This window comes from Felis catus, chromosome A1, assembly GCF_018350175.1.
Source record: "Felis catus isolate Fca126 chromosome A1, F.catus_Fca126_mat1.0, whole genome shotgun sequence".
NCBI classification, from domain to species: Eukaryota; Metazoa; Chordata; class Mammalia; order Carnivora; family Felidae; genus Felis; species Felis catus.
In genome coordinates this window covers 173,345,627-173,373,071 of record NC_058368.1, presented here as the reverse complement: position 1 = coordinate 173,373,071, position 27,445 = coordinate 173,345,627, and the positions used below count along the sequence as shown (strand labels likewise).

General features: G+C 53.9%; 1 protein-coding gene across 2 annotated transcripts in view; it reads left to right on the top strand.

The window, feature by feature from the left end:
* Positions 1-5,566: 5,566 nt before the first annotated feature.
* UNC5A (unc-5 netrin receptor A) overlaps positions 5,567-27,445 on the top strand; it is a 61,887-nt gene continuing 40,008 nt past the window's right edge. Inside the window, exon 1 of one of the 2 annotated variants that reach the window (XM_011285307.3) lies at positions 5,567-5,800. In XM_011285307.3, the coding sequence (XP_011283609.2) occupies positions 5,731-5,800 (70 nt within the window). In that variant the 5' untranslated portion in view covers positions 5,567-5,730. The remainder of the gene's footprint in view (positions 5,801-27,445) is intronic. The other variant, XM_023259242.2, reaches the window with a different exon arrangement.

Below are 27,445 nucleotides of genomic sequence, written 5' to 3'. Positions count from 1 at the left end.
TGGTCCTGAAGGAGCCAAGGCAAGGAGATCTCCATTCCTGTGGTCAGGCACGGGAGAGGCCCAGGCAGAGAGTTCTCAATAGCATAGGGCAGCATGGAGAGCACAATAGTCTGTGCAGGAAAGAAGTGGGGATGTGTGGAAGTGTTTTTACATGTATGTAAGTATAGACAGGAAACGTGTTTTATTGATTATGTTCAGTTGCTGGGCATGCACATGTGTGTGATTTGGGTTTGGGAAGTGCATTTGAGTTAGGAAAGACAGTGCTGGCATAGTGTGTGTGTGTGTGTGTGTGTGTGTGTGTGTGTGTGTGTGTGTGTTAGATTCAGGGATGTGTGGGTGTTGGGGTTCTGTGTGAGGAAGGGACTGGTCCAGATATTGCTGAGGGTCATCTGAAGGGGCTTGTTTCTAGTTCTCTTTCCCTTTTAACCCCCCCCCCCCCATTCACCACTTGTCTTATGACCTGGATCATTCCATCCTAACTTACAACTGGGAAGACTATGTCTTCTCCCACAGGCTGCAATTTCCCCAGTTGGGTGGTATTAAGCCTTGCAAACAGTAGGCACTAATAAATGCTTATTCCATCTTGGGCAAGGTTCAAGAAAATATTTTTATAAAAGATGAATGTATCATTTTTAAAGGTGCAAATGACAAAAAACCAAATGGTCTTAAACAACAAACAGAGGAATCTACTGGCTCATGTAACTGAAAAACCAGGGGTATATCTGGCAGCTTCAGGAGCAGCTGGATCTAAGGGCCTTAAGTGATGAATCAATATTCAGTGTCTCTCTTTTCCAGGCTCTGCTTTTCCCTACCCAGGCTTCAGTCTCAGGTATGTTCTCCTCACATGGTGGCAGCTCCAGTGTCTCTTCTTTTCTGCTCCAAGTTCAGCAAGAAAAGAAACTCTTTCTCTTCTTAGTTCTAACAAAAATCCCAGAAAAGAGCCTGAGCCCTTTGTTCAGGCTATATGCCCATCTCTAAATGAATCACTGTGGTTCAAGGAATAGTGGTTGCTGAGTAGGTAGACCTGAAGCATGTGTCATCCTCTGGAACTGGGGTGGGGTGGCCCCACATGAATCTCATACACCAATGGTGAGGAAGGGTGATTCCTCAAAGGAAAGACAGGAAGCTGCTGCTTCTAGAAGACAGAAGTTAGATGCTGAGCAGTGGGCAAATATGGATGCTTGGATCAAGGCAGGGACTAGACTATCAAGGGCCAACGTGGGGTCACCAAGAGCAAGTCCAGCCTGCTGAACTAATTTCTTGTTTTAGTCATTGGCCTGGTAGATTAGGATAAAGCTGGAGGCTCATGAATCTGGGGTTCTGTAGGGTCTGTCTGTTTATTTTGTGGGTGCAGCAGTGAGATGTTAGCTGAAAGATGGTGTGGTCAGAGGTTTCCTGAGTGAATGAAAGAGATACTGATTTATTGCCCTGGTGCAACTTGCAAGATAGTCTGAAGTGGGGAGCCACTAGACTCTCTCCTTGGTCCTGCTCTCAGCATCCTGTTTAGCAAGGACTTGGTTGAAAGTATACATGACTTCCCAATCTTATCTGGGAATGACAGGAAGCTGAAGAAAATAGCAAGTACCCTGCCTGACAGCTTCCTCAACCTGAGAGGGCTCCATATAGGATAAAGGGATTAGATGTAATACAATGGAATAGAATTGGAATGAACTGAAGTCTCTGCACTTAAATTCAGAAAGCCAGTGATGCAAGGGTAGATGGGGAACATCCAGCTGGTGGCAGCACCTATGAAAAGACATGGGGCAGTGTTCCTCAAAGTGCAATCTTCAGACCACTGGCACCAGTAGAAATAGCTGGTTGGGGGTGGAGTGGGTGGGAAAAGCAGAGATTCCTAGACACTTCCCCAGACATACTAAATTAGAATCAGGATAGGGCAGGGCCTGGAGATGTGCATTTTAACCAGCACCACAGGAGATTCTGGCACATCTCCAAGTCATTGATGGCCTCACCATGGGTTCAGAGCCCCTCCCCTCCAATCCAGTGGGCATTAACAGTGTGATGTCACTGACCAATAACTGATTGGGACCCTGCTAATGCATCAGGCCATGCAGGCAGGAGATGTGCCAATTTCCTTTAAGAGATGCCTTCAGAGGAGCAGCCTTGGTGGAAAGCACTTACAGTAGGGGGCCAAGGTGGCAAGGACAGAGACCCAGAGCTCTGTTGCTATTCCAGTAACAGAAGCAGAACTATTTGGTCTAAAGGGAGTAAATTCAGGATAGACCCAGACTTTGTCATCTGAAGTAAAAAAGAAGAGTCTTTTGAATAACAGAAATGAAGAAGGAGCAGACAGGTTTGATGAGGCCCCAAAAGGTGAATCCAATGAGGGGCAGATTCCTGCTGCCTAGGGAGAAGAAATTCCTAGCCAGCAGAATAGTTGGAGGTGAAACCCATGCATGGTCACTGGATAGGACTACAGACACTAGTTGGAGAGTCCATCCTAGGAAGGGTTTTGCTACTCCCTCCCTTTGAGTCTGGGGCTCAAAGGCAAGGAAGGTTAAAGATGTTAGGAGTCCTCCTATCTGACCATCTACCTTTGAGCCTGAGACAAGCACTTCCTGGCAGTCCTCCCACCTAGATTCTTAAGCAGAATTCAGGTGAGACAATTAACTCACCATCTCCTCAAGGGCATCCCTGCTCCTTTTCCTGATATGCCCTGAGTATGAATTGGAAGGGGATGGCTGAGCTGAGGCCTGAGTGACTAAAAGGAACCAACCATGTGAAGATCTGGGGACATAGTGTTCCAGGAATAAAAGCAAGTGGGAAGGTCCAGAGGTGGGGATGAATTTGGATGCTGGAGAAACAGAAGGGAGGTGACCATGGCTAAGGCCTAGGCAGAGTTGCAGAAGTAGGCAGGGGCCAGATCATGCTGAGCTTGGAGGCAGTGGTCATCATTAATGCTGCTTTCCTCACATTTCAGCTGTTGGCATGTAGGAGAACTATATTTCTTGGCCCTTTTGTATGGGGCTATGGGGCCAGCTCTGGCCAATGAATTGTCAGTGGAAGTGACACATGTCATTTCAGGGCTGAGCCACTGATTATCTCCAGACCTCTCTTTTCCCACCTCACTGACCAACGATGTTCCAGAGAGTGGCTGTTTTGTCAGCCTGGGTCCTCAATTGAGGATGATCTGGAGCAGTAGACCCATGAAGAACAAATGAGAAATGAACCTTTGTTGGCTGAAGCCACTGATATTTGGGGACTGTTTGTTACCATGACATAACCTAGTCTACCCTGTTACAGACCATTCTATTCTGGCTGAAGAAAGAAGGCCAGAGAAGTGAACACAGCCACCAAACTGAAAAGAGAAGGAGACCCTTTCTTTTCTTGTTCCCCAAACCTTATTCCCAAATTCTAATCCCAGAGCAGAAACTGCAGGAAGAGGAAATGTAAGGAGCATGGACATTGAAGTCAGCCTCCCTTAGGCCCAATCTCAGCTAGCCCTGCAAACACTGAATACGTTGGCCCTGGGCTTAAGGCACTTCCCTTCCCAAAATCTCAGTTACCGTTACTGTATAATGAAGATGATAATGTTTATTTAATAGGATTGAATGTGAGGAGCAAATTATTAACGTAGGCAAGGACAGAGCAGAGTGCAGCACGCACCATTATGATATCCTCTTATATCCCAGACCCCAGTTTCAGTCCTTCATTCTCCCCATTTAGTGCCCAAACCCAGTTCCTAATCACCTCTCTTACACCAGGTGCCCCAAATGACAGTCCTCCTAAGGTTTCACCTCTTCCATCCACCTCTTCCCTTGAAGCAGGGTGGGGCATAGTGTCAGAGGGAGGGGCCTGAGCACACATTGCTCCCCACAACACACACACACACACACACACACACACACACACAAACACACACACTCCAGTTGGGTAGATCAAGTAGACACAGCATACATACAAGCAATCCCCAAAGCGGAGTTCAAAAACTGGAAGCTGTTGGACATTTGCAGACATTTTCACCTGGGCTCACATGAGGTTAAAAAAATATATTTTTTAGTTAAAAATTTTAAATCAGAAGATTTTGCATCCAATGGCTTCTCTTGATAATTTGAAAGATAGGGCCATACTGGGCCCCAATTCCAACACCCTCAGTTGGCACCTAGAGTAGAAGAGCCAGCTGCACCTTTCCATTGGATCTTATGTCTCGTCTCCAGTACTGCCATTGCCTCCTTGGCGCTGAAGCCCAGTATCCATGCATGAGTATCTGGACATTGGCTGATGTTTCTTACACTAGTTAAGAGAAAAGGAAAACATTTCTCATAACCCTTCTCTATCAAAAGTGGGAAACAAAAGACAGACCGAGAGAGGGCCTCGTGGTTTCAAGAAATAGAGGAGAGCTCATATCTCTTTGTGGAAGGGAAGACCATTCTTACATCACCCAGCGTGCAGCACCAATTTAAATTATTGACTGGCCCCTGTAGGAGGCTTACTTTGCGACCTTGCCGCCACCCTTCTCATCCCTCCCAGAGTCGGACCCTCTCTTTTTCTGACCATTCGTCCTGTGTGTATGTTGCGCGTTTGTCATTTCCTTTCTCCTTCAAGGCAACCCTCTGTTTACTTTAACCAGATTAGGGAATGGGGGTGGGGAGCAGGAGACTCCAGCAGCGGTCATTGCTGGAGACGACGTGACTTGCCCAAGGTCACAGAGCTAGAAGGTGGAGAGGTGCCTAGATCCTACACCGGGGTCTCCGTGGCTCCCAAAGCCCTGCCCAGTCCTTCACGCCCACGTCTCTGGCGCGGTGCTAGCTCAGGGCGCAAACACCGCGCGCCCAGATACGCTGTGTCCTGAGGTTGTTTTCCTTAGGCGAAGGGCGCCACGGGGTTAGAGAAATCTTGGGTCACGCTGGAGTCCACCAAGCTACATGGCTGGGACTGCAGGTGGCCCTGAGTCTGGCTTGCCCGAGCACCTCTACGCGAGGGCCGGGGCAGAGCGCTCTCCCGCAGTCCCTTATCCAAGCCGCGGGCTGGTGGCGTACCGCGGCACGCAGACAGCCTCGGAGCGCGGCTGGGAGGCGGGGAGTGGGGTGGGGTGGGGTGGGGGAGAGGACTGCAGCGGAACCTGCCCCGAGCACCCCTGCCCCAAGCCGTTTTCTGCAGGCTGGCGCCGCGCCGGGGTCGCCGCAGCCCTGGGCCCCTCCCGGGCCACCTGTGCGCAGGCTGGCGGGTCTGGGAGAGCCCGGATCCGGACAACTGATCCACTCCGGGTTTCAGACTCCAGGCCTTGTCCCTGGAGACCGCGCGGGGCGGTGGGAGGCCTCCCCGCCCACCACCCCAACCCCTCCCCGGGGGAGCCTCGGGCAACGCCGGGAGGGATCCCCGGAGCTGGGGGTGGCCCAAGCGCGCGGCGTGGGGCGGCCGGGCCCCTCCTTCCTTCCCCCGCCCCGCCCTGCCGCCGCCCCGCTCCGCTGCTCCAGTCCGGGTTTTGCGGCGCCCGCCGGCCCGCTCCCCGGCTGCGGGCTCCGCGCGGCGGCTGGCTCGGTGCGCGGCGCGGCTGGCGCTGCGCTCCGCCCCGGCTGCATTGCTGTGCTCCCGGTGCCCAGGGGAGCCACGCGCCGCGTGCGCCCCGCAGCCGGCCGCCCCAAGGCAGCGCAGTCCGCTGGCATGGGCCCCGAGGGCGCCCCGGGCTGGGGCTCTGGGCTGAGGCGCTGAAAGCCGCCCTCCCGCCCGCGGGGCCCCGCGCCCGGCCGGCCAGCTCGCCCGCCCGCGGCCATGGCCGTCCGGCCCGGCCTGTGGCCAGCGCTCCTGGGCATGGTCCTCGCCGCCTGGCTCCACGGCACGGGTGAGTCACGCGCGCGCTCTGGGGAGGCTTGCGGGGGATTGTGCGCGCGAACGCTCGCTGCTATGGGGGGTCCCTGACCCGCGCGGCCGGACCCGTCTGGAAGCCCCCGGAGGCCAAACTTTGCGAGGCGGGACGCGGGGGCCGCCTCTCGCTGCTGCGCAGCTTCCCCGCGCGCTTCCCCGGAAGCCTGGGTTCTGCCAAGTGCTGGAGCAGCTGTCAGCGCGCGGGGCTGGCGAGTGTAAACGCTCCACGCCTCCGGGCGGGGGAAGTTTGCTGGTTGCCCGGCCCCAGAGCAGAGTCGAGGGTTTGAATCAACGCCCGGGGGAGCCTGACTCTGAGAGTCATAGATAGAGGTTTTGACCACATCCCAGTGCCCAGGAAATTGAGGAGGGGGGCTTAAGATACCTCTTCCCGGTAGCATCTGACCCAAACAGCTACTCACAATTCCCACTTGGCAACTGGCCTCTGCCCACGTCCAGAACACAGTGTCCTCCTCTGTCCCCGCCACACGCTCGCACACGCACACACTTAGGCGTGGAGGCGCATACACCAGCCCCCAGCCCTTACAGCCTGCACAGTCAAAGGCCCGCGGCCCCTGGCCAGGGCTGTGGCTCCCAGCCTCCTCGGTGCGTGGGGGCCAGAGTTATGCATGGTGGGGCCGCTGCCGCTTTCCCTTCTCCCTTTCCTTGCACCGCCCTTCCTCCTCCCTCAATGTCCCGTTGGCCACCCTAACCTGCTTGGTAACTAGGCTCTCAGCCCACCTCCCTTGGGGTGGGGGGAGTTCCCCTGCATCCTTTGTCTGCTCTCCCTGAGCTTCCACCTAGGCTGAGTTGTTAGGGCCTCCTGATCTCTCCTCCCCACCATCCATGCACTTAGCAGAGCTGAGCTTATGTGTGTGTGTGTGTGGGGGGGGGTCATTTGTGTGATCAAGGGGACATGGGGTGCACCCTAGCAATTCTTGATTCCTGCCGCTCTGAGAACCTGGGGGATGCCTCCTACCCTGGCCAGGCCATTGTTAATCCTAGATGTCAGAAGGGAGCTTTGGGGTTCCTGAGGTATGAAACCAGACTGATTAGAGATCAATGAGTGAGCGCTTACACCAGCCCCATGATTGAGGCTGATGGCTGTTTCTTTAAAGGGTCTCTGTGTTGCACATCCTGCACCCATTCTGCCTGGCTGCCCTCCCCACTCTGCCCCCTCAGTCTTCCCTCTACTCTATCCCATCCGTTTTCCAACACCCCATTGTCCCCCCTAAATCCTCACTTTAACAAACCCTTCGGCCCCATGACCTCCCCTTTTAATCCTGACCGAGCCAGGAGGCTGCACTACTGCTGGGTGTGTGTTTCTATTGCACATATATCCGTGTTCGGATCGTGTGTGCAACCCTCAGGGGAGTGCAGGGTTGGTGAGCTGGTCATGGTAAACTGGGGGTGTTCATGCTCCTCACACAGGGGAGGTGTTGCCAGATACCGAGTAGGTGCCCGGGAAATGTTTACCAAGTCAGCTGTGTGTGAGAGGGCTGTGTGGTCATGCCTGAGCACGTGTGAAGGCTGTGGGTTGGCATGTGTGCCCCGGTGACGATGAGGGCTGGCAGTGTGTATGGCATTGGTATGTGTGTGGCCAGATGAGCTTGTGTGACAGCTGGCCTCCTGCACATGTGTGTGATCGTTGTTAGCAGTTGCACAGGTGAGCATGTGTCGATAAGGGGGTGATGGGTGCTGGTGAGTCAGGGTGCCTCAGCCTGGGGGGTGCCGCATGGATTTCTCAGAAGGTCATAGAGTTGGGGAACCGCATCCCTGGTTGGTGGGGCACCTGTTGGGGCCTGGTCCATGGTTGCCCAGGGAGCTGGCAGGTGGGCACTCGTGCCGCAGGGCTGCCCTGGAGCAGAGGCTGCCTCTGGGCATGAACTCTCAGGCCTGTGGGAGGAGCCTCTGAACGGCATGCAGGGGCCCTTCTTCTTATCTGGGGCCCCTTACTGCTGTCCCCCACAGGCTCTGGGCACACGTGCCCAGGCAGGCTGGCCCTGAGATGACCCCAGCTCCTCCCACACCTCCTCCCACACCACCCATCATCTCCTCGGCAACAGCAGCCAGTGAAAAATGTGTGTGAGTGGCTGAGGAAGAGACGGCCAGTCAGGCGGCAGGGGGCGCCGGGGGCCAGCAGGACTGCAGCCTCTGGCTCCCCAGGCCAAGGGCCCACCCTCTGTCACTGCTTCACACAAAAGCCTGTCCCTTCAGCACACTCACTGTCTGTGTGCCCCTGCACACGGGGACACTCCCCCACACCCTGTCTCACAGCTTTTTCCCATTCATACCCAGTCACACAGCTGCCACCTGCCTCCCCACCCCTGTGGGCCGCTCACACCTGTTGGATGCCCTGCCACACAGATCTCTGCACTCCTAGGGGGAGGGGCCCATGAGGAGCTGGCTCTCCTGGAAGGTGGTGCTGAGGGGCACTGAGCTGTGGTATTGTCCATCCTTACCTCAACAATCTGTCCTGATGGCCTCTTCCCCGAGCCCCACCCCCATCCTCAGGGCTGGTCCTGGACCCCTCTGTCCACCCCTCACCCCAAACTGGGGCAGTTGGTTGGGGGAGGGTGTCTTAATTCTTTAAGGCTCTCACTTTGCCTTGGGGATGGGTTAGGCTGGGCTTCAGGGCCTCCCAGGTACCCCCAGGAGAGGGCTGGTCCTGTCTGTTCCCTGTTGCCCATGTTGGGAGGGGCTTCCCTCGGGAACCCGGGGATTGGTACTGATCCAGGTACCAAGCCCCCAGCCGTGGGTCACTGACAGGTTTCTATGAGCAGCCAACTTTGGCCTCAGCCCGGGGCTAGGAGCCCCTCCTGTCTCACATACCTTCCTCCCACCTGATCCTGCTCTGGGCCCCAGACCTGCAGACCTGCAGTCTCAAAGGCAGGAGCTGCCCTAAGCCCCGGGTAGGGGGACACCTTCTTCTTGCAAAGGCGGTAGTATTGGGCTTGGCTGCTGCCTGGGAACACGTGTGTCCACATACATGCATGCCTGAGCCTACTCTATCCAGGCCAATCCCCTCCCGCTGCCTCCCCTTGCCCCCCCTAGTCCTCCAGCCTGGGGCTGGAAACCTTGCAGTCTCTCTTGGCTCTCCCTTCTCCTTCACGCTTCATGTCTAATCTGTCACTAAGCCCTCCAGCTCGCTTCTACTTGTGACATTGCTCGTGTCCCTCTCCTCTTTTGTCACCGCACCTGCCCCCCCCCCCAGCCCCTTTCTCCCTCACCTTTCCCACCTGGACCAGTGCAGTGGCCACCCCACTCATCCCCTTTATGTACCTCCTCTACTTTGCTTAATGCCCCTGGTATCTAGGCTGGGACCCCACTAAAAAGACTTCTGTGGCTCACCAGTGCCTGAAGGTGAAGTCCAAACCTGAGTCTGGGGGCACTTAGGGAAACACCTGCATCACCACGCATGACTAGGCTGATCCATTGGAACTTGGCTTTAACTGCTGGTGGGCCAGGCATCCACACCCCCAGTCAAGTTGTGGCTTCTGCACTATAGCTCCCTTGCCTTGCAGGACCTGGTGCCCCTGGCCCCGCCAGCCACCCTCCCCATCCTACAGCCCAACGTCTCCTGCTCTGTCCAGACCTAGGCCAAGCCCCCCTGCTGCTGCCAATACAACTGTTCTGTTTATCTCAGCTCCCTCCAAGGGGACTCCCCACCTCCACCCAGGGCCCACACAGGGGCCATGGCACATCGATGAGCTCTGAGTGGCCAACAGGATGGATTCCTCAGGCCTAGAGAGGCACATGGGGCCTGGGGCAACTGCCAGAGGCCCCTGGCCCAAGTTAGCTATTCATTCATGCCAGTGTTTTCTACGGGTATTGCCACTGTCCACCGCACTATGACCCTGCTGTTAGCCCCCAACATGCTCTGAGTCATGGCCAGTCAAGTTCTTATTTTTTTTCTCTTTTTTCCCCTCCATGTGTGTTTGGGTTCTCTGGCTAGGTAAGGAGGGCTGCTATGGCTAGAGAGCGGGGAGAAGTTTACTCTGTCCCCCTTGGCAGCCTTCTCCATCCCTGTCCCTGGACACAGACTGCTTTACTCTGGGGAGGCTGGAAATGGCTCCTGTCCAGGGTAGGAATGAGCAGGTTAAAGCCTCACCATGGGGTGGCTGTGTCTTGGAGCCTCACACGGATGGCAAACCAGCTCATATGATCATGCATGCTTGTGGGTCCTTCACACAGGTTGTAGGCCCAGGTCTACTGAGCAGGAACCTTCCTGCTCACCCCTCCCCCTCCCAGTCATAGATGTTCCTGGATGGGTGTCTTCTCACGCAAATAATGTCATTCTGGGCACCAAACCTTTAGACTCAAGGCCCTGGAAGGTGGGGCTAAGGGGCATAGAGTCATGGCATTGCCCTTCCTGACCCTGACAAACTGGTCTCATGGCCTCTTCCTCAGGCCCCACCCTGATCCTCAGGAATGGAACTGACACCAAAACTTGGGCTGCTGTGTGCAACACCTATTGGGACTTCTGGTTCCTGAGGCCAAGCACCAGGAAAGTCTGGCCCATGAGCCCCAGCCATCCTCGCCACCCAGATGGGAGCTCAGCTTCCTGTGATCAATTCTCCTGGTCCACTCCTTTACCCTTCTTGTCTGCTCCCATGGGAATGGCACTAACAGGTCTTCCTGCCTTCTGGGGAGCCTCAGCCCCCTCTTCCCGTCAGGTAGAGTGGAAAGGGCAGGGGCTTTGGAGACAGACAGGTCTAGGTTTCACTCTAAGCCACCTGACCTTGGACAAGTAACTTTTACTACCCAGCCTGTTCCCACATCTTTAGAATAGGGTCATTTCTGCTTCCTGAAGCTATAGTAATGAGATGGTGGTCAACATAGAGAGTGCCCCAGGGTGGAACCTGACATGGAGCAGACCCCTGTGGCTTGTTTATCTCCTTCCTCCATTTTCCCTGGCTTTGAAGGGGCATGAGTTAGGACAGAGCTAGAGTCCTAAGGTGGTGATCAGGGCCCAAGCCCAGAGATAAGAGAAGAAAGCATTTGTCGCTGTTCCAGCCGCAGGCAGGAGTCCCAGGAAAGAGTCATGCTTTTAATTGGAAGAAGCAACCGTCCCCCCCCCGCCCCCCACAGTCTCCACCCCCTGCAGGGACTTGGGCCTGACTCAGACACCGATTCCTCCAGTGTGCAAAGAGCTTTGTTTGGGATTCTATGAAGGTGATGATTTGGGTGCAGCTTGTCCTGGAACCATGTGCTAATGATCAGCTCTGACACACAGAAAATAGTAGCAAAGCGGGTGGGGTCCCTGGATGGAACTAAATTCTAGTCCCAGCTCTGCCATTCTATTGCTGTGTGACCTTGGACAAGTCACTTAACCTCTCTGGGCTGTTGGCCTCTGTATATTAAAGCATTGGACTTGATGACTCTACTGGAGCAGAGGCTAGTGTGCAGGGAGACTGCCTTGAGAGCTTGGGGTGGACTGTGCACTCAGCATCAGGTTCCCCCAGGAAACACTCACACATGCTCAGCACCTGCCAAAGGCTCCAGCCACCCCAGCAGTAGCTGCCATGTTGCCTTGGAGCCAGGTGGCCGCTGTGGCAGGGCTGAAAGTGGCTGTGAAGCAGAGGTAGGAACTGAGTCCCAGCACCCAAGGCAGGAAATAAGGGCCTGCTTTAGCTGGTGAACACCCGCATTGGCAAAAACAGGCCTTCTTATGGTCCCAAGAAGGTCATAGTGCCAGTGTCTAAGGCCATCCTCTTCCGAGGCACTAATGTCAGGTGCTACAGGCAGCCGCTGGCCCTCGGGAGCCAGACCCCCAGGCACGTTGAGGAGGTGGTAGAAGGGTTGAGTAGGCAAGCTCTGAAGTCTGAGTTTGGACGAGGACTTGGACTAGAGTGAGGCAAGAGAGGTGCCCAGGGTGCAGAAATTAAGTTGTGCAAGGGCAGGGTCGGCCTCCTTAAGTTGTGTGCCCTTGGTACACCCTGTGCCCCACCCTTAGTCCTAGCTGGCAATCTAGCTTTTCCCTGCACTTCAGTTTTCTTGTCTATAAAATGGAGTCATAAAAGGACCCACCTCACAGGGTTGTTGTATGGATTAGGTGGACTAATACATGTCATCAGTGTGTCACAGTCCTGACACACAGTAGGCATGCAATGTTAGCAACTGCCGAGGAACGATGTGGCAGAGGACACTGTTCTGTCCTCACCTGGGGGGAGTCTTTGGTGCCATCTTTGCGGGATGGGGTGCAGCTAGGGTTCAAGTGGGAGGACACAGGCATGAGGAGAGGCCTGTGTTTTGATTGTCTCTTTTGACACCCAGGAGTGGCGCTTATAGAAGTCCCCTCCCCTCCCCTTCTTCAAGTGTGGTTGTTGACAAGCCCAGCCCAGCCCTGTTTGAGATGGGGGAGAGGGAGCGACTCAGAAATCTGGGGAGGCCTAAATGGCAGCTGCTCATCCCTAAGGTAGGCCCCAAAGGGGTAGGTTTTAAGTTCCACTTAGATGGAGGAGGAGGCCCCTGAAGACAGCACCAAGGGCCAGCGCCCTGATGGGTGAGTCTCCCAGAACTCGGACCCTCCCCACACCTAGATGTCAGAGCTGTGTCCATCTGGAAGGCTCAGGGTGACCTTGAGCTCCAGGCAAATAAGTGGCTGAGATTTGAGGAGGGGGGTCAGTCTAGATTGATGGGGCCTGAGAGCTACCACTGCAGGGCCCTTGGGTAGGGAGCTCCGACGATGTATCCTTTCTGCCCTATACGTCCCCAGCCAGGACGGCAGGTGGGCCCCACCCCGCACTGCTCCACCCCAGCACGTCCAGCAGAGAGCCTGCCGGCAGTACACCCTGAGCGAGACCTTACTCCCTCCTGATTGGGGCGGAGACCAGATGGAGTTGAGGGGCTGCTGGGTTTTCCCATGTCAGCATCTTTCCAGCCCCCTCACTCCTCCCCGATAAAAGGGTGCCAGGCACAGGCAGGTAGGAATGCTTCCTTAGGATCCCCGCGTGGCGGGAGCCTACCCTGCTTCCCAAAACACCATCACCACCCCGTTGCCTCGTTGTTTGGGTAGCTTGCCAGGCCGGGGTCCCGGGCTAGATGCGGGCCTCCGGCCAGGCGAGCTGCAGGGCACGTTAGCGGCCGAGGGGCGGCGGGAGCCCGAGCCACTCTCTAGGAGCTCGAGCCCAGGGGATTAGCCATTAGCCACTGCGCCCGTCGGCCCCATAGCCGGCTGGGGCCCTGGGGAGGGGCGCCTCCGGGGGCGTCCTGCCCCGCGGCCCCGCCCCCGCTCGGCGCGGGTGCTGAGAGCGCTGTAAACTCGGGGCAGGGGCAGGGGAAGGGGCGGGATCCCTCCGCCCGCCAGCCCGCCCGCGGCCGCCCGCCGGATTAGTGGCTCTTTGTTCGGGGCCTGTTAACAAGTTCCTGGCTGAGCGCTCGGCTGCCGCCCGGGGAGCGGGCGTCCAGCCTCCCGGCACCGCAGCTCCGCGGCCTCCGCTGCGCCTCGGTTCTCGCGCCCAGCTGCACCCCCGCCTCCTCCCCCCCCCCCACCCCGTCTTCCCGGGCCCCGTAGACGTGGCTGGCCGGTGGGTCACACTGGAGGTCTGGTGTGCGTGAGACCTCCAGAGCACCCCGGCTGACCTCGCTGCGGAAAGGAGAACGCCGCGTTCCATGATCACCTCCTGCGGGCGAGGGGCTTCGAATGCGCTGCTTGCCCTCGGTCCCATTTCACAGATGTGGGAGGGCACGGCTTCCTGCAGTCCCTGGCCAAACTAGGCAGGGCTGCAGTTGCAATCCAGGTCTTTGACTCCGAATCTCATCCTCCTTCAGCTAGAAGAGAAGCTTGGGGCGGAGAGAGGAGGAGCTTTCGGTGGTTGTAGACTTGCTACATTTTTTATTCCTTAATTAACTTCATGATGGTAGTAATCATGGCCCATGCTGGGCTCTCCTGCATCATCTGATTAGAACCTAAGGACAACCCACGAGATAGGTAAGGTTAGTCCCATTTATTAGAAAAGGACACTGAGGCTCGAGAAATGGTAGGGCTGGAAGCTTGTTACTGCTCAGCCTGACCCCCTTGCTTACCCCCTCCCACACCGTGGGTAGCAGAATGCTGTCCTAGGTGGTCATTTACTCTCAAGGCCTTGTCGGGTGCCCCATGGACATGAAAGACTATGGAAGAAAGTCAGGAGACTTTGATACTCTCTGGTCTTGGGCTTATCCCCTCATCTCTCCAAGCTCTTTGCACTGTATATCCTGCCTCCTGACCCCACCTTGGGTGCTTCCTCAACCTAGGCAGGGCTGTCCAGGCCACAGAATTTTGAATATACCCGCCTGGGGGTTGGCTTTCCAACTTGCCCCAGGCCACACATCGTCAGGTGGCTGAGACTGTTCAAAGCCACTTTGTTACAAGGAGGAATCCTTCTCACTAACCTCCCCCAGATGGTTCTTGGCTCCTCCTTCTGACAAAAGGAGGATTCCCCCTTTTCAGTTATTTAAGACAGGGCTCCTCCCTGGCCCTATCTGCCCTTTCCAGCCAGGCACCACCAGTCCTCTCTGCTGTTTCTCATGTAGCATGGTTCTAAGCCCCTTCCCTGTCCCCTACATTCCTGTTGCCTGCCTCTGGATGTCAGTCCCAGGAGTTCATCCCACTGTGATACAATGCTCTGGCACGAACTATCACAGGATACTAAGTGTAGCTGTTGCAAATATTAGGAAACCCAACCCAAAGTTACTTAAGCAAAAAAAAAAAAAAAAAAAAAAAAAAAGGATTTATTGGTGCATGCAACTAAAAGGTAGTCTAGCTTCAGGCATGGTTGGATCCAGGAAAAAACGGCATGGCCAGGATCCATGCCTCATCTCTGCTCTTTTGGGGGACCACTCTCCAACAACCTCTCCCTTCACAGTCCCAAGGTGGCTGTCACAACTTACCAGGGCTACATCCTTGCAGGCCCAGCCCAGGGGGAAGGAGAGAGCATCTCTTCCCTCAGCCATCCAACACATGTCCTGGTCCTTCCCCATTGGGCCAACTCAAGTGCTGTGCCATGTGAGCCAGTCCCCACAGCCAGCAGTTAGGATTTTGCCATTTAGCCTGGGTCCAAACCACCTATGCCACTGTCCTATTTGCGACCATTTGCAGCTTGTTCACCAGGAAGAGATGGGCACATTGTCCTCAGATTTAACCAGTGTGTCATCAATACAGTTTGCCCAAATATTTAATCAAAATGCTGAATAGCACCAAGGACACAGCCTGAGGCTCAAAGGTAAAGACCCAAGTTTAGATTTGGATTGACCTTAGCTATTTAATCAGCTGTGTTACAAACAATGCCAGCCATTCAACAGGTTTTACATTCCCTTAAGTGTTCTGTCATCTGGTTCATGTATCTCCATTTGCAGATCCTGAGATATTTTATCAGGTGCCTGGCTGAAATCCAGACACACTGTTTCCAGTCTGGCCCTGATCTACCAGAACAGTAACTATAATAAGGGAAGCTGGTCCGGAGTGATGGGTCTGTCGGAGTCCCAGTATGTCTCTCTGTGTTACCACTTTCCTTAGTCATCCGTAGTTGACAGAGAAGCTCCACCAGAATCATGCTTGGGATTGGCGTCAGGTCATCATGCTGTGGCCCCTTCAGGACATTTGTTGGGTTTTATATTTGTCTGGCTTCCATTCCAGGAATGGACATGACCAGCATGGAAAGATGGCCCAAAACCAAGGACAAAAACATTGACAAGAGACATGGAGTAGAGAAGCATGCAGGGCAGGCTGAGCTCAGGTCCAGCTGAGGCTTGTGGGAAATGCCAAAGCCACATGGTGCAGGAGGGGGCTTGGAGGAGGAAGACTAGGAAAGGGCAAGGCTGCTGACTGGGGAGCTCTGGGAAGCCAGCTTTCCCATCCCACCATTTTGCAGGTGAGGACACTGAACTGGAAGGGCAGGACAAACTCTAGTAAGAAGGCACCGAAAACCAAGAAGACGTGATCAGAGAGGCCAAGGGGTTGTTTTGAATGAGTTCAAGTTTCTGGGGCCAGACAGATCCCACCCCAACCGTTGAGGCCCGCTGCAGGGCTCCGAGGAAGTGGGAATGGGAGTGGTCATGGGGCAGGAGATGATGAGCTGCCGTCTGCTTTTCCAAAGAGGAGGCAAGTTGATTCAGTGAGTGAATCAGGGGTTTTCAAGTGCAAGCAACAAAATTGATTCTCAAAATTTAAGCAAAAAAGGGAAAGTACCGGCGAGAAATTGGGTTGTTGGAGAAGGGCCAAGAGACTTAAAAAGTAGGCCCTGAAGTGAGAAAGGAACCAGGAAAGGGGAAATTACTTACCTGTCTCATTGGGCCCTGCTGCTGAGATCAGGGGCCCCCCAAGTTCCCACGAAGGTTGTATACAAAAGGGGAAGGTCATGAGGGCTCAGAGCTTCCCTGACACTATTCTAGAGACCTTCTTTCTCCATATCCTTTGGGTTCACACAGCCAGAGGTCCATTTTTGAGACTCATACATTCTTCTCAAGACCCCTATACTTTCAGAAATCTGGCTCTACCGGGGGAGAGGGGCAGAGGCTGTCTTTGGTGTGAATTTCCTGAAGCCCACCACCCAAAGGCCAGGATGCCCTTCTGAGGGTGGTCAGCATTCCCTCCTCAGCAGTGATGTGCTGGTAAAAGTTTAACACTTGGCACTCTGGGAGAGCTGGGAGACTGGTTTGCCAATTTCCATGGTGTAAATACTCCCACTGTGGCCTATTTTAAGCTACCAATGTGATATCAGCTGGCTTGAAAAATTCTACAAATTTTAATTATGGTCTGTCTTTAGCAAAGGTGAGCCGGCTGTAGCACACTGCTATTCCCTGGTCACCCTGAAGAAGTGGTCACAAGGAGAGAGTGACAGAGGGTCTTTAGGCCTCTGCCTGTAGACCCACCGATGTCCCCAGGCTTGGAGGGGCTGCTCCTTCTGGACACCAGGCTCTTTGGTGGGCTGAGGGTGGGGAGTCACTTAGGCACCAGAGCCACTAAGAGCCAGGGTTCTGCCGGTGATGGTGTGGGTTAGAAGCTTAAACTGGGTGACGTTAGGTAGCGTCAGCTCTCTGCACCTCAGTTTCCTCATCCAGAAAATATGGATAATGAGAGGCTCCTACCTCATAGGGTTGCAAGGACTAAATGAGGTATTCCGTGTGGAACAACTTAGCCCCATTCAGGCCCACATTAAATGCTCAGTGCATGGGAGGTGCTGTGATGCTATGTGGACTGCACCGAGTACGCTCACTTTAGGCCTCTGTGACCACACCCCTAAAGCGTAAGGAAGTGGAGCATGAGGTCCCTGGCTGACAGCACTGACAGAGAGCCTCAAGGGCAAGACCCTGCAGGTCTGGAATCTTGGGAAGGTGCTTATTCTGGGGTGACAAGCTTTCATGGAAGGGTTTGAGAAGGAAAGTTGATGTGGTGAAGGATGACTCACCCCCGGTGACTTGGCCAGGTATGACTCCTAACAGCCTGGAGGCGGGCTGGGGTGTAAGGATGAGCAGAGAGGTGGCAGGGGCCATAGCGACATTTGAGAGCCTAGATTGGCCGGGCATGGATAACCTACCTGCTGGCCTGTAGGGTGGACTGTGGCTTCGGGGCTCGTCCCTGGCCACCACCTCCCCCCTCCCCCCGCCACTCCCCGCCATGCTCTGCTTCTGAGCTCTGGCGGTCCCTAAGGCCAGAAGAAAGGGACTCCACCTGGGACCTTGGCATGTGGTGGGATTGGACCAGACAGTGAACGGATGGGGCAGGGCGCAGGCATTCCATAGTGACAGTGTGTGTACAGGGGAGCCAGGAGGCACAGCCCAGCAGAAGCAGACAGTGCCTGCGGGGGACCAACAAGCGATAGGGCTGGCTGCATCGTTGATCTGGGGAGAGACAGGAGGTGAATGGTGTTTAAGGAAGATTAATCTGGCAGCGCATCGAGGATAGATTGGGAGCAGGGTGAGGCTGGAGGCAAGGAGACCAGCCAGGAGGCTATGGTGGTCATCCAGGCAAGAAATGATGAGGACTCCCCTTCCCAGAGAGCAAGCAGCAGGGATAGAGTGAGAGATGGTTGTGGGAGACATTTGAAAGGAGGAGCCTCTGGATGTTACATGTGGAAGGCATGGGACCAGGAAGAGGCAAACATGATTCAGAGCTTTTGAGCCACGGGAAGTGATGTCAGAAAGAGAAAATGGCTTGGGAGCTGTGTAATGAATGAGAAAGAAGCCGGGAGAGCAAGAAGGCCCCACAGTACTGGGGGCCCCAACCAGGGAGCTCCACCCTGCCAGGCCCTCTCCAGAGCATGGCCATCAGTCTGGGCACTTTGGCCATAAGCAACAGAAACTGGCTCTGGCCCATGGGAAACCAAGGGGTAGACTTAAAGTCATGTCCTAAGAGAGAAGTCCTCAAAGGTCTGGGTGGCGACGGGGTTGTGTTATTTAATTTAAGGCACTGGAGGCAGGAAAGGAAAGTGGATTTGCTTTGTTCTGTGTAGCCCCAGAGAGCAGGGTCAGGACCAGCAGGTGAGAGGCACAGGAGGCTGAGAAAGACCTTCCTAACAAGCAGTGACATGGGTAGACTTAGCAGGAAGTGAACTCCCAGTCGGTGGGGCTGTTGGAACATTCCCTGTTGGGACCTGTCAAGGAGACCATGGGTGGGAGGCAGGTGGCCTTGGTGAGGCTTCGTGGTAAAGGGGAAAAGATGGGGCTCCAGAACGGACTCGGATTCCTCTCAGGCCCACCCTCACTCATTGTCCTTGAGGAGTTTCTTGCCCTTTGGGAACTGGGCTTTCCGGAGAATTGACCCCATCTCGTGAGGTGTTGTAGTTTCTCTGTAGTTTTGAGTACTCAACACATGGTCTCGTGGGCATAGCACCCCTACCCTCCCTTAGGTGACCTCCTCCCCAATACCATGTGGTCCTGTTGGGACTGTCAGTCATAGGGTTCCATCCGTCCCCCAGGGAAAGCATCTTCATGGGCAAATCCTGATGGAGATCCTGGGCAACGTGAATTGATCCCAAGTGGCCACATGACCAATCAGGATTCTTTTCATGGCTTTTCTCACTTGCAGGTGGAGAAGTTGCCATCTCTGCCTCTGGGTTTAGCCTGTGAAGATGCAGGTGGGAATGTTGGACCAGTGGTAGCTACTTCCCCCTTGTGTGGAGAGAGCCTGTCTGGTGAGAAGAGTGAGGCCAATACACAGGCAAATCAGAGACAAACAGAGGGGAAGAGTGTCCCAAGGCCCTGGAGACTCAGTTCCCTGAACTTTTCTATCAGTCCTGTGAGCTGCCCCAACAGCCTTTCCGGCCCTTAAGCCAAGAGCTTCCTGTTTTAGGCTTCTGCCAGTGTGGATTGGGTTTTGGTACCCTGTACCTGAAAGAGGCCTGGCACAGGATCTCAGGAGGAACACATGATGATGGGAGAAAGGCACCCAAAGGTGGCAGTGTGCAGGGCATTCACCCTCCAGGTAGCAGATGCAACATTCTAAAAAATAGAGAATGCACACACAAAAAAATCCAGATTTCAGGCTTCCCTTGAAAAATCAGATATAGGGGGCACCTGGGTGGCTCAGTCGCCTAGTATCCGACTTTGGATCAGGTCATGATCTCATGGTTGGTGGGTTCAAGCCCCACGTCAGGCTCTGTGCTGAAAGCTCAGAGCCTGGAGCCTGCTTCAGATTCTATGTCTCCCTCTCTCTCTGCCCCTCCCCCGCTCACGCTCTGTCTTTTTCTGTCTCTCAAAAATAAATAAACGTTAAAACGTTTTCAGAAAGGAAAAAAGAAAAATCAGACCTGGGCACTATGAGCCCATTTCCCTGGGTCGGCAGGAGCTAGGACCAGGCTGTCACCTTGACAGGTGTGCACCCCCACTGCCCATGCGCACAAGGCTGCACTCTCCACCCCACACAGTGCTCTGCACATAGCAAGCCCTAAAAACATGTGCAGGCACACTCCTTCCCTTTCCCTCCCTTCCAGCAAGGAGAGCCTGTTTGGGGCTGTCACAAATGTTTGGGGCATCACATTTCACCTGTTCAGTTTGAGGCAGTGGCAGATGGGCAGGTACAAACATCTAAAAGATCACTGGAAAGCCAGGACTGGCACTTTGAGATGCAATGAGGGTGGGAAGTGGAGATGAAAGACCCATTCCTAAGGAGCTGGTCATGGGTACCGTGAGCTCAGATCCCATTCTAAAGAGCGATTGGGGAATGGCTGCAATTGAGATGGAAAAGGAAAATTTGGGAGGAGATTCTGAGGAAGCCAGAAGCAGACCAAAGAGAGAGCAATAGGATCCAGGAAATTTTTAAGTTTTGAGCAGGGCTGGGAGGCAGCCACAAGGAAGGCTGCAAGGAAGGAGCATGCAGATGAGGCCTGGAGGACCTGTGCGCTGGGAGGAGGCCACGAGGAGCTGCTTGGGACCTGTGCAGAAGCCCAGAGCCAGCATTAGAGAGTGGGGAGGAGTGGGTGCCAGGACACAGAGGACACTCAGAAATTATAGAGCTGGGGTACAAGGATATGAGCCAGAAAAGGCTTGGGTTCTGGTGGATGCTTCAGAGGAGGAACCCGAGCAAAGGGGGCAGGGGCAAGACAAGCTTGACTGCTGAGTGTTTGCAAAGCACTTGCACCTAACCTCTCTGCAGGTAGGTTCAGAGGTGAAGTGACCTCACAAAGTCACATGGCAGCCACCACAGAGCCAGGTCGCAGCCCTAGCCCCTCTGTGTGCCATCTGCAGAAGGGGGTGGGGCAGAAGGCCCAGGGCCCTAGTGAGTTTTTGAGGGAGGTGGAGAGGATGGCCTGGGGGACAGGGCTAGGTGAAGGTGGGGGCACACCTGTCATTAAGTGTTGATGGAGCACCTCCTGGGTGCCAGGCTAGGTGTTTCGCACTGTAGATACTCAGTGAGCAAGGCAGGTGCTGGCCCTACCTTGAGGAACTCACTCTAGTGGGAGGAGATGGGAAGGAACTCACTCTAGTGGGAGGAGATGACCATAAACTAGTAGATTCAGATAATGAGGAATGTTCTCCAGGAGTTGGAAGGCAGGCAGAGAGGGCCACGTGACCACATGACCATGAGTGGGCTCATGCGGGCGTGCTGGGTGCCAGGTTAGACTGGATGGTCAGACCTCTCTGAGGAGGTGAGGTATGAGCTGAGACCTGAATGACAGGAGATCCAACTGTGGGTGCAGCAGCCTGGAGGTGGGAATGAACTTGGCTACTAAAGGGTCCACTGTGGTCTGGGTGCAGGGACGTGGAGTTAGGTGAAGAGAGAGCGTAATGACGTATCTCTGTGTTCATTTATGCTACATGCCCCCTTGCCTACCAGAAAGGCACAAAATTGCAAAGCAGATCTGAGAAGTCCAACAGGGATAAGGAAAGTGACTAGGAGAAGAGGGTGCAGCACGAGAGAGCCCAGGTCTGGAGAGGCTAGACACTGTCCTGGACTGGCAGTCCTGAGGCCTGGGTCCCAGGACTGCTCTGTATTCAGAATGCGAGCCCCTGGCCGGATGTTCTCCTCTGCCTCATTTGTGAAATGAAGCAAATGATCCAGAATGACCCAGCTCTGGGCTTTCATGGAGGTGATCCTGAGGCAGGGGCAGGCAGAGGGCAGTCAGTTAAGTGTCCAACTCTTGATCTCAGGGTTGCGAGTTCAAGCCCCGCCTTAGGCTCCACGCTGAGCATGAAGCCTACTTTAAAAAAAATTTTTTTTGTTTTTAAATTAACCATTTTAAAGTATACAATTTAGTGGCATTTAGTACATTCACAATGCTGTGCAACCATCACCTCTATTTAGTTTCAAAATATTTTCTTCACCCCAAGGGACACCCTGTTAACAGTCACTTCCCATTCCCCCTTCCCCCAGCCCCTGGCAACACCAGCTTGCTGTCTGTCCCTGCGGATTTGCCTATTCTGGGTATTTCATGTAAAATTGAATTATACAACATGTGGCCTTTTGTGTCTGGCTTCTTTCACTGAGCGAAATGTTTTCCAGGTTCATCCGTGTTGTAGCATGTATCAGTACCTCATTCCTTTTTACGGCCGAACAATATTCCATTGTATGGATCGACCACATTTTGTTTATCCGTTATCATCCATCTGGGTTGTTTTCACCTTTTGGCTATTGTGAATAGTGCTGCTTTGAATACTCATATGCAAATATTTGTTTAAAACCCCATTTTCAGTTATCTTTGGTATAAACCTAGGAGTGGAATTGCTGGGTCAAATGGTAATTCTAGGGTTTAATTTTGAGGAAATGCCAAATTGTTTTCCTCAGCAACTGCACCATTTTATGTTGCATGCATGAGCATGAGGGCTCCAGTTTTTCTACATCTTAACGTTTACTTCTGACACATTAAATTCTTGCAAAAATTGTTTTTCTCTTCTCCTGGTGCTCCTGCTTTACTAATGCCTGAGTCCCTGGGGAGCCTGCCACTAGGCCAGCCAGCCCTGCCTGGTGAGGGTCTCATGGTCCAGAACTGGCATCCAAGGGCAGGTCGAGGGGACTGGGGCAGCTGGGGACACGCAGTCCTGCAGCAGGCAATGGGGTCAGGCTGGCTGTCAGAGATGGGGCTGGGCCTTTCTCTGCCCTCTGAGACTCCTGTTTCCCTCTGCCCCCTCCCTCCTCCTCTGTGCATGCCCCCAGCCAGGAGCTGCCCTCGCCACCCCTCTGCTCCGTTTTGTGTGTGTGTCTCATCACCAGGATAAATGTAGCTACAAACAATGCGACGGGCTGGGTGCTAATTTGTCAGACGCAGTGCGCGGCTGTGATTCCGAATGCATTAACATTTTCACATGAAATCATTTCAATTTTTAGTGATTAAGAAGTATTTGTTTTAAAGCATCAGGATGATTTACTGCAGGCCTGGAGGGCGGTGGGGGGCAGGGGCAGGGGAGCCCCAGATGTGATGTCATTCACGGGCACCCGCGCAAGCAGAGCTCACGCCAGTCATCACCCTACTCCCACCTGTGTCCATCACAGGCTTCCTGGACGTGGGGCTGCAAGGAGCAGGCATGTGGCAGGACCAGGTGGTGGAGACAGGGAGGTCTGAGGGCCCCTTGAAGGTACTGGGACCCTGAAGCCTCAGCCCCTACTCTCTTCCCCCCTCTTCTCCATGTCATTCAAGACTCACTGAAAGTCACCTCCTCAGAGAGGCTCCCGTTGGCCCTCTAACCTCAAGTAGCGGCTTAACTTCTGTCTTATTTCCTTCACAGCACTTTGCAATATCAGAGGTGACCTCCTTTACTGATTTCTTTACTTTTTATCCCCCCCACCCCCAGGATTAGAACACAAGCTTCTTGAGGGACTGTGACCTGCTCCCTGCTATATCACCTATGCCTAGAACAGGCCTGGCACTAAGTAGAAGCTCAGTATTTGTTGGCTGGATAAGTGGATGGAGGGAGGGAGGGAGGGAGGGAGGGAGGGAGGGAGGGAGGGAGGGATGGATGGGTACAGAAGGGCATAGAAGACCCCTCACCATACCATGTATCCTGTCATCCTTGAATCAAGCCCTCTGTGACTTGAGGAAGCCCAGCCCTTCCCCAGCAAGCCACCTCTGGTGTGCCAGACTCTGAGCACCTAGGAAATACAGGTTCATTAGCACTGGGGCTGTACTCATAGGCTCCAACCCGCCCCCCAACTCTTCCTCATCACTTCCATTCTTTAGAACCTGTCTATGCCTCCCTCTCAGGATGGATGGGAGCTGCCATAAGGGGCTCCCAAGGGTTTTGGGCAGACGATTTCCTTCAGATCCCAGATGCTGCCAGCCCCCTCCTCCCCTCCTAGGGGCTCTCAAGCAGGATGGCCTCCCCAGAGCAGCTCACAGGGCAGCCAAGGTCTGGGCATGAAGGATGTGCCTGCAGGGGGCATGTGTGTGGCATGAATCTGCTTATGTACTAGTGTGTGTGTGATAGGAGGTCCTCAGAGCTTTGCCAAGTGAGAATCAGGCTCCTGCTGGCCTCACTCCACAGTAGCCACTCGGGAGGCCCTTCCTCACCCTTCTGCACCTCCAAAACTTCTGTGGCCCCTCGCTCCACCCCCGTACCCCCAGATCAGACCCCTCCTCCCCCACCTTACCCCAGTGAAAAGAAAATAACTGGAAGCTTTTATCGTTCAGCAGAAGCAACATCAGAAAACAATTATTGTTTTAATTACCTGCTGTCGCCGTACAAGACAGGGAGGTTGTAAAACGCGATAAAATCTTTCATGTTAATGGACTGCCAGCCTGGGCCAGGGCACGATTTATGGGACTGCAGCTGGCAATTCCAGTCAGCTGGTGTAGAGGCCCCAGGGCCCCCCTCTCCCTGTCCCTAAGGCCAGGTCTCCAATGCCAAGGGTGATATAGCAGCACAGACACAGGAGCATCCTAGAGGCTCCATTCCCTGCAGGGTGAACCTTGGATTGACCCCTCTTTCTGCTCCAATGAAGACATGCCAGTGTTAGGCTGGCTCCCTTAAGTAGGCCCTCTGCCCATGACCCTGCTCTGGCCACACGGGGCCATTGCCCTGGGCACCATCTTGGATTCCAGCACTTCCCAGACCTGGTCCTGCCCTGAGCCCTGTCACCTCGAACCTGTCTCTTCCTTCTCTCCTTCCCTCTACCTCCTAGAGCCTGGCTGCTGACCACTGCCTCCTGACAGAGGTCCTCATCTGTCCTCCTGCCCTCAACGTTCAACCCAGCCTTACTGCTATACTTGCATCTCCCCAAAACCCAAAATGGCACACCCCTGCTTGGGAACCACCCCTTTTTAAGCACTTTCACACATTTGCTCATGACAGAGCTTTGAGGAGATGCTGTCATTATCCTCCCCATTTTACAGATATGAAACTGAGGCACGGAGAAGTCAAATGTTTGGCTGTCAGTCCGACTTTACAGGGTTGGTCTAAAGATTGAATGGGTAGCAGTTGTGAAATGCTTGGAACAGTGCCAGGAATAGTTCATGGTCAATACATTCTAGTTCTAATAATAATTTTTGTTGTTATTGCTGTTCAACCTGGAGCAAATTGCTTAGCTACTTTAGTTACACCTCACTTCCCTCATCTGTAAAATGGAGACATGGCTTACCTATCCTACAGGATGAGGACATCAAATAAGCCCATGCCATAATGTGTGGCTTAGAGCAAGGTGTGTAGTGGGAACTGAGGACCTTTTAGCTGCTGGCCTTGCTGTCGCCGTGGTAAGAGTGGCAGAAGTTGAGGTTGTGAAGATAAGTTGAGTCCACATTATGCAGTGGTCTCTTAATGCCATACCAAGGAGTTTCAAGCCATTCCAGAGATAGGGAGCTGCTGAAGATTTTAAATCAGGAAACATGTGATCGGATCTGGGTTTTAGAAGGATCATTAGTGGCCCAACGGCAGATCAAAGCTCAGAACCAGAATGATCCAGATGAGGGCTGACAAGGCCTGTACCCTGGCCATGGCAGGGATACTACCAAAGTCATGAAGACTTGATGTTAAGCATGGGTCTGGCGTGCATGGTGGCCACTTTTGCCTCAAGAATGCAGGTAATTGGCTAAGCCCAAGGGCACAGCAGGAATATCTGGGACTGAGGCCAAGTCCAAGTACGGAAGAAAATCTTTTTTTTTTTTTTTTCAATATATGAAGTTTATTGTCAAATTGGTTTCCATACAACACCCAGTGCTCATCCCAAGGAAGAGAATCTTTAGGCCACTGCCAGGGACTGAGGTGGGGCTTCTCTGAGCAACCTCATGAGACTGGTCATGTCTCTGGACAGGCTTGGGTGCAGGCTGGGAGTCTGCCTGGATGGCTTCACTTATTAATTTATTCACTCCCCCACTCATTCGTACAGTCCTTAACTCATGTCCTCCACAAATGTTTGCTGAACACCATTTCTGTACCAGGCTCTGAGCTGGACACTGCGGGTGCCGGGAAGTATGATGGCACACTCCTGGAGCTGATGTTCTAGTGGAGGAGATGGGCAACGAGCCAGTGAGCAAATGAAGAAATGAAATAATTGCATGCTGTCGAGAGTGCAGAGGAGAACAAAGAAGGAGCTGAGATGGGGTTCCCCCCTCCTTTCTCCTCCTCTCGGTCCCTGGCCTGTCTGCCTCTGAGAAGTGGCTCTCGGCTCCCCAGCCCACCGAGATGCATGGCTGGCATTAGCGGTCCAGCCTGCCCGATATGTCTCCCTGTCTTCCCTGGATTACTTCCACCATTTTGGCTATCACTTCAGAACTCTAATATATTCCCCAGGGCCCGGGAGGGGCCATTCATTTAAAGATCTTTCTATGGAGCCTTCTCCTCTGAGGACCCTGAGGGAAAGAAAAATGTCAGGAGAGGACGAAAAAGAGAGCAAGAGGAATCTGATTTCAGAACTCCCAAGCAGCAGGACAGATGCAGTAGAGAGCAGGGCCCAGTGACTCAGAGACTTATCTATCCAGTGGTGTAAGTACCTTCCCCGTCCCTTTCACCTTCTGCCTGCACCCCTGCAGGAGTCTGAGACCCCCACATCCCATCCTCCTAAGGGAAAGCTGTCCCCAGGTGCTGGGAGATGGTGTCCCTGGTTATAATTTGGTTTGTCCCTCCCCTGTCCTTCCCAGTTCTCTGAGGGGCCACATGTGCACTGTGAGGGATCCTGCGGAGACCAGCCTCAGCGTGCTCCGTTCCCTGTAGCTAGACCAGAGTGACCAGTGAGCTGGCCCCACCCTGTTCCAGGTGGCCAGAGAAAACATGCCAGTGTGGTAGCCCCAAGGCAAAATAGGATGCGGGAAGGTGATAAGTGTGCTCTGGGCCATGGTTGGTGCTCATATGATTCTCTAGGCTGGGAGTCATCACCCCTTTGGGGTTTAAGTGGCAGCTACTTCTCATGAAAGCGTTTGGAAATTCCAGGCCCCTACCTGACACTGTGGACAGCCTCTGCACTCTGCAAGGAGCATGGTCAGGGAGAGAGGTGGCTTCAGGGTGTCTTGGTAGGGTGACAAGTGTTCTCACACATCTCACGAGGCTGGAAATGGGACCTCTGGCCAGGGGCTGGCTTTGTACACCTGGAGGTGGACATTGGTATTGGTGTGACTGAGAAAAAAATATGTGCCCATCGGTGAAGGTGACCTCACTGCATGCTTGGAAAGCAGGGATGCCCACCCCTGGGGGTCCATGATCACCTGCCAGACCTGCCTCTCTTCTAAGTATGAATAGAGGCTGCCTGCCCAGTCCACTGTGTGGCAACACAGCTATCTGGGCCCCCTGCCCATGGCTGAGAGAGGTCCTTATCCAGGATTCTCTAACCACCCTAGTCCAAATTTCAGGAAATTCCCTGATCCCCTCCCAACAGTTCCAGATGCTCCAGAGCCTCTGATCCATTTCTCTCATGTGCTGGCATTTTCCTGCCTGGCTCTATCTCCTTCCCTCCTGTCAAACATATGAAATCACTGGGCTCCTCAAAGGGCAATGCCAAGTCCCTCCTCAATATGCAGGTGTATGAGTGAGTGTGGAAGGAAGTGTGAGTGTGTGAATAAACACTTGTGTGCCTTAGCATGGGTGTAGAGGCATCAGCATCAATATAAACGGATGCTTTGATAAAGTGTGTGTGTGTGTGTGTCCTCTGACTCTCTGTATCCTAAGTTTTCTGGGGTGTGGGTCTCATGTGTAAATGTATCTTAAAAATGGATTCATCTGGAATTTGAGGCAACTGTTTTATCATTGATAAGGAGCTGACAAAGAAAGGAAACAAAAGGTCTGA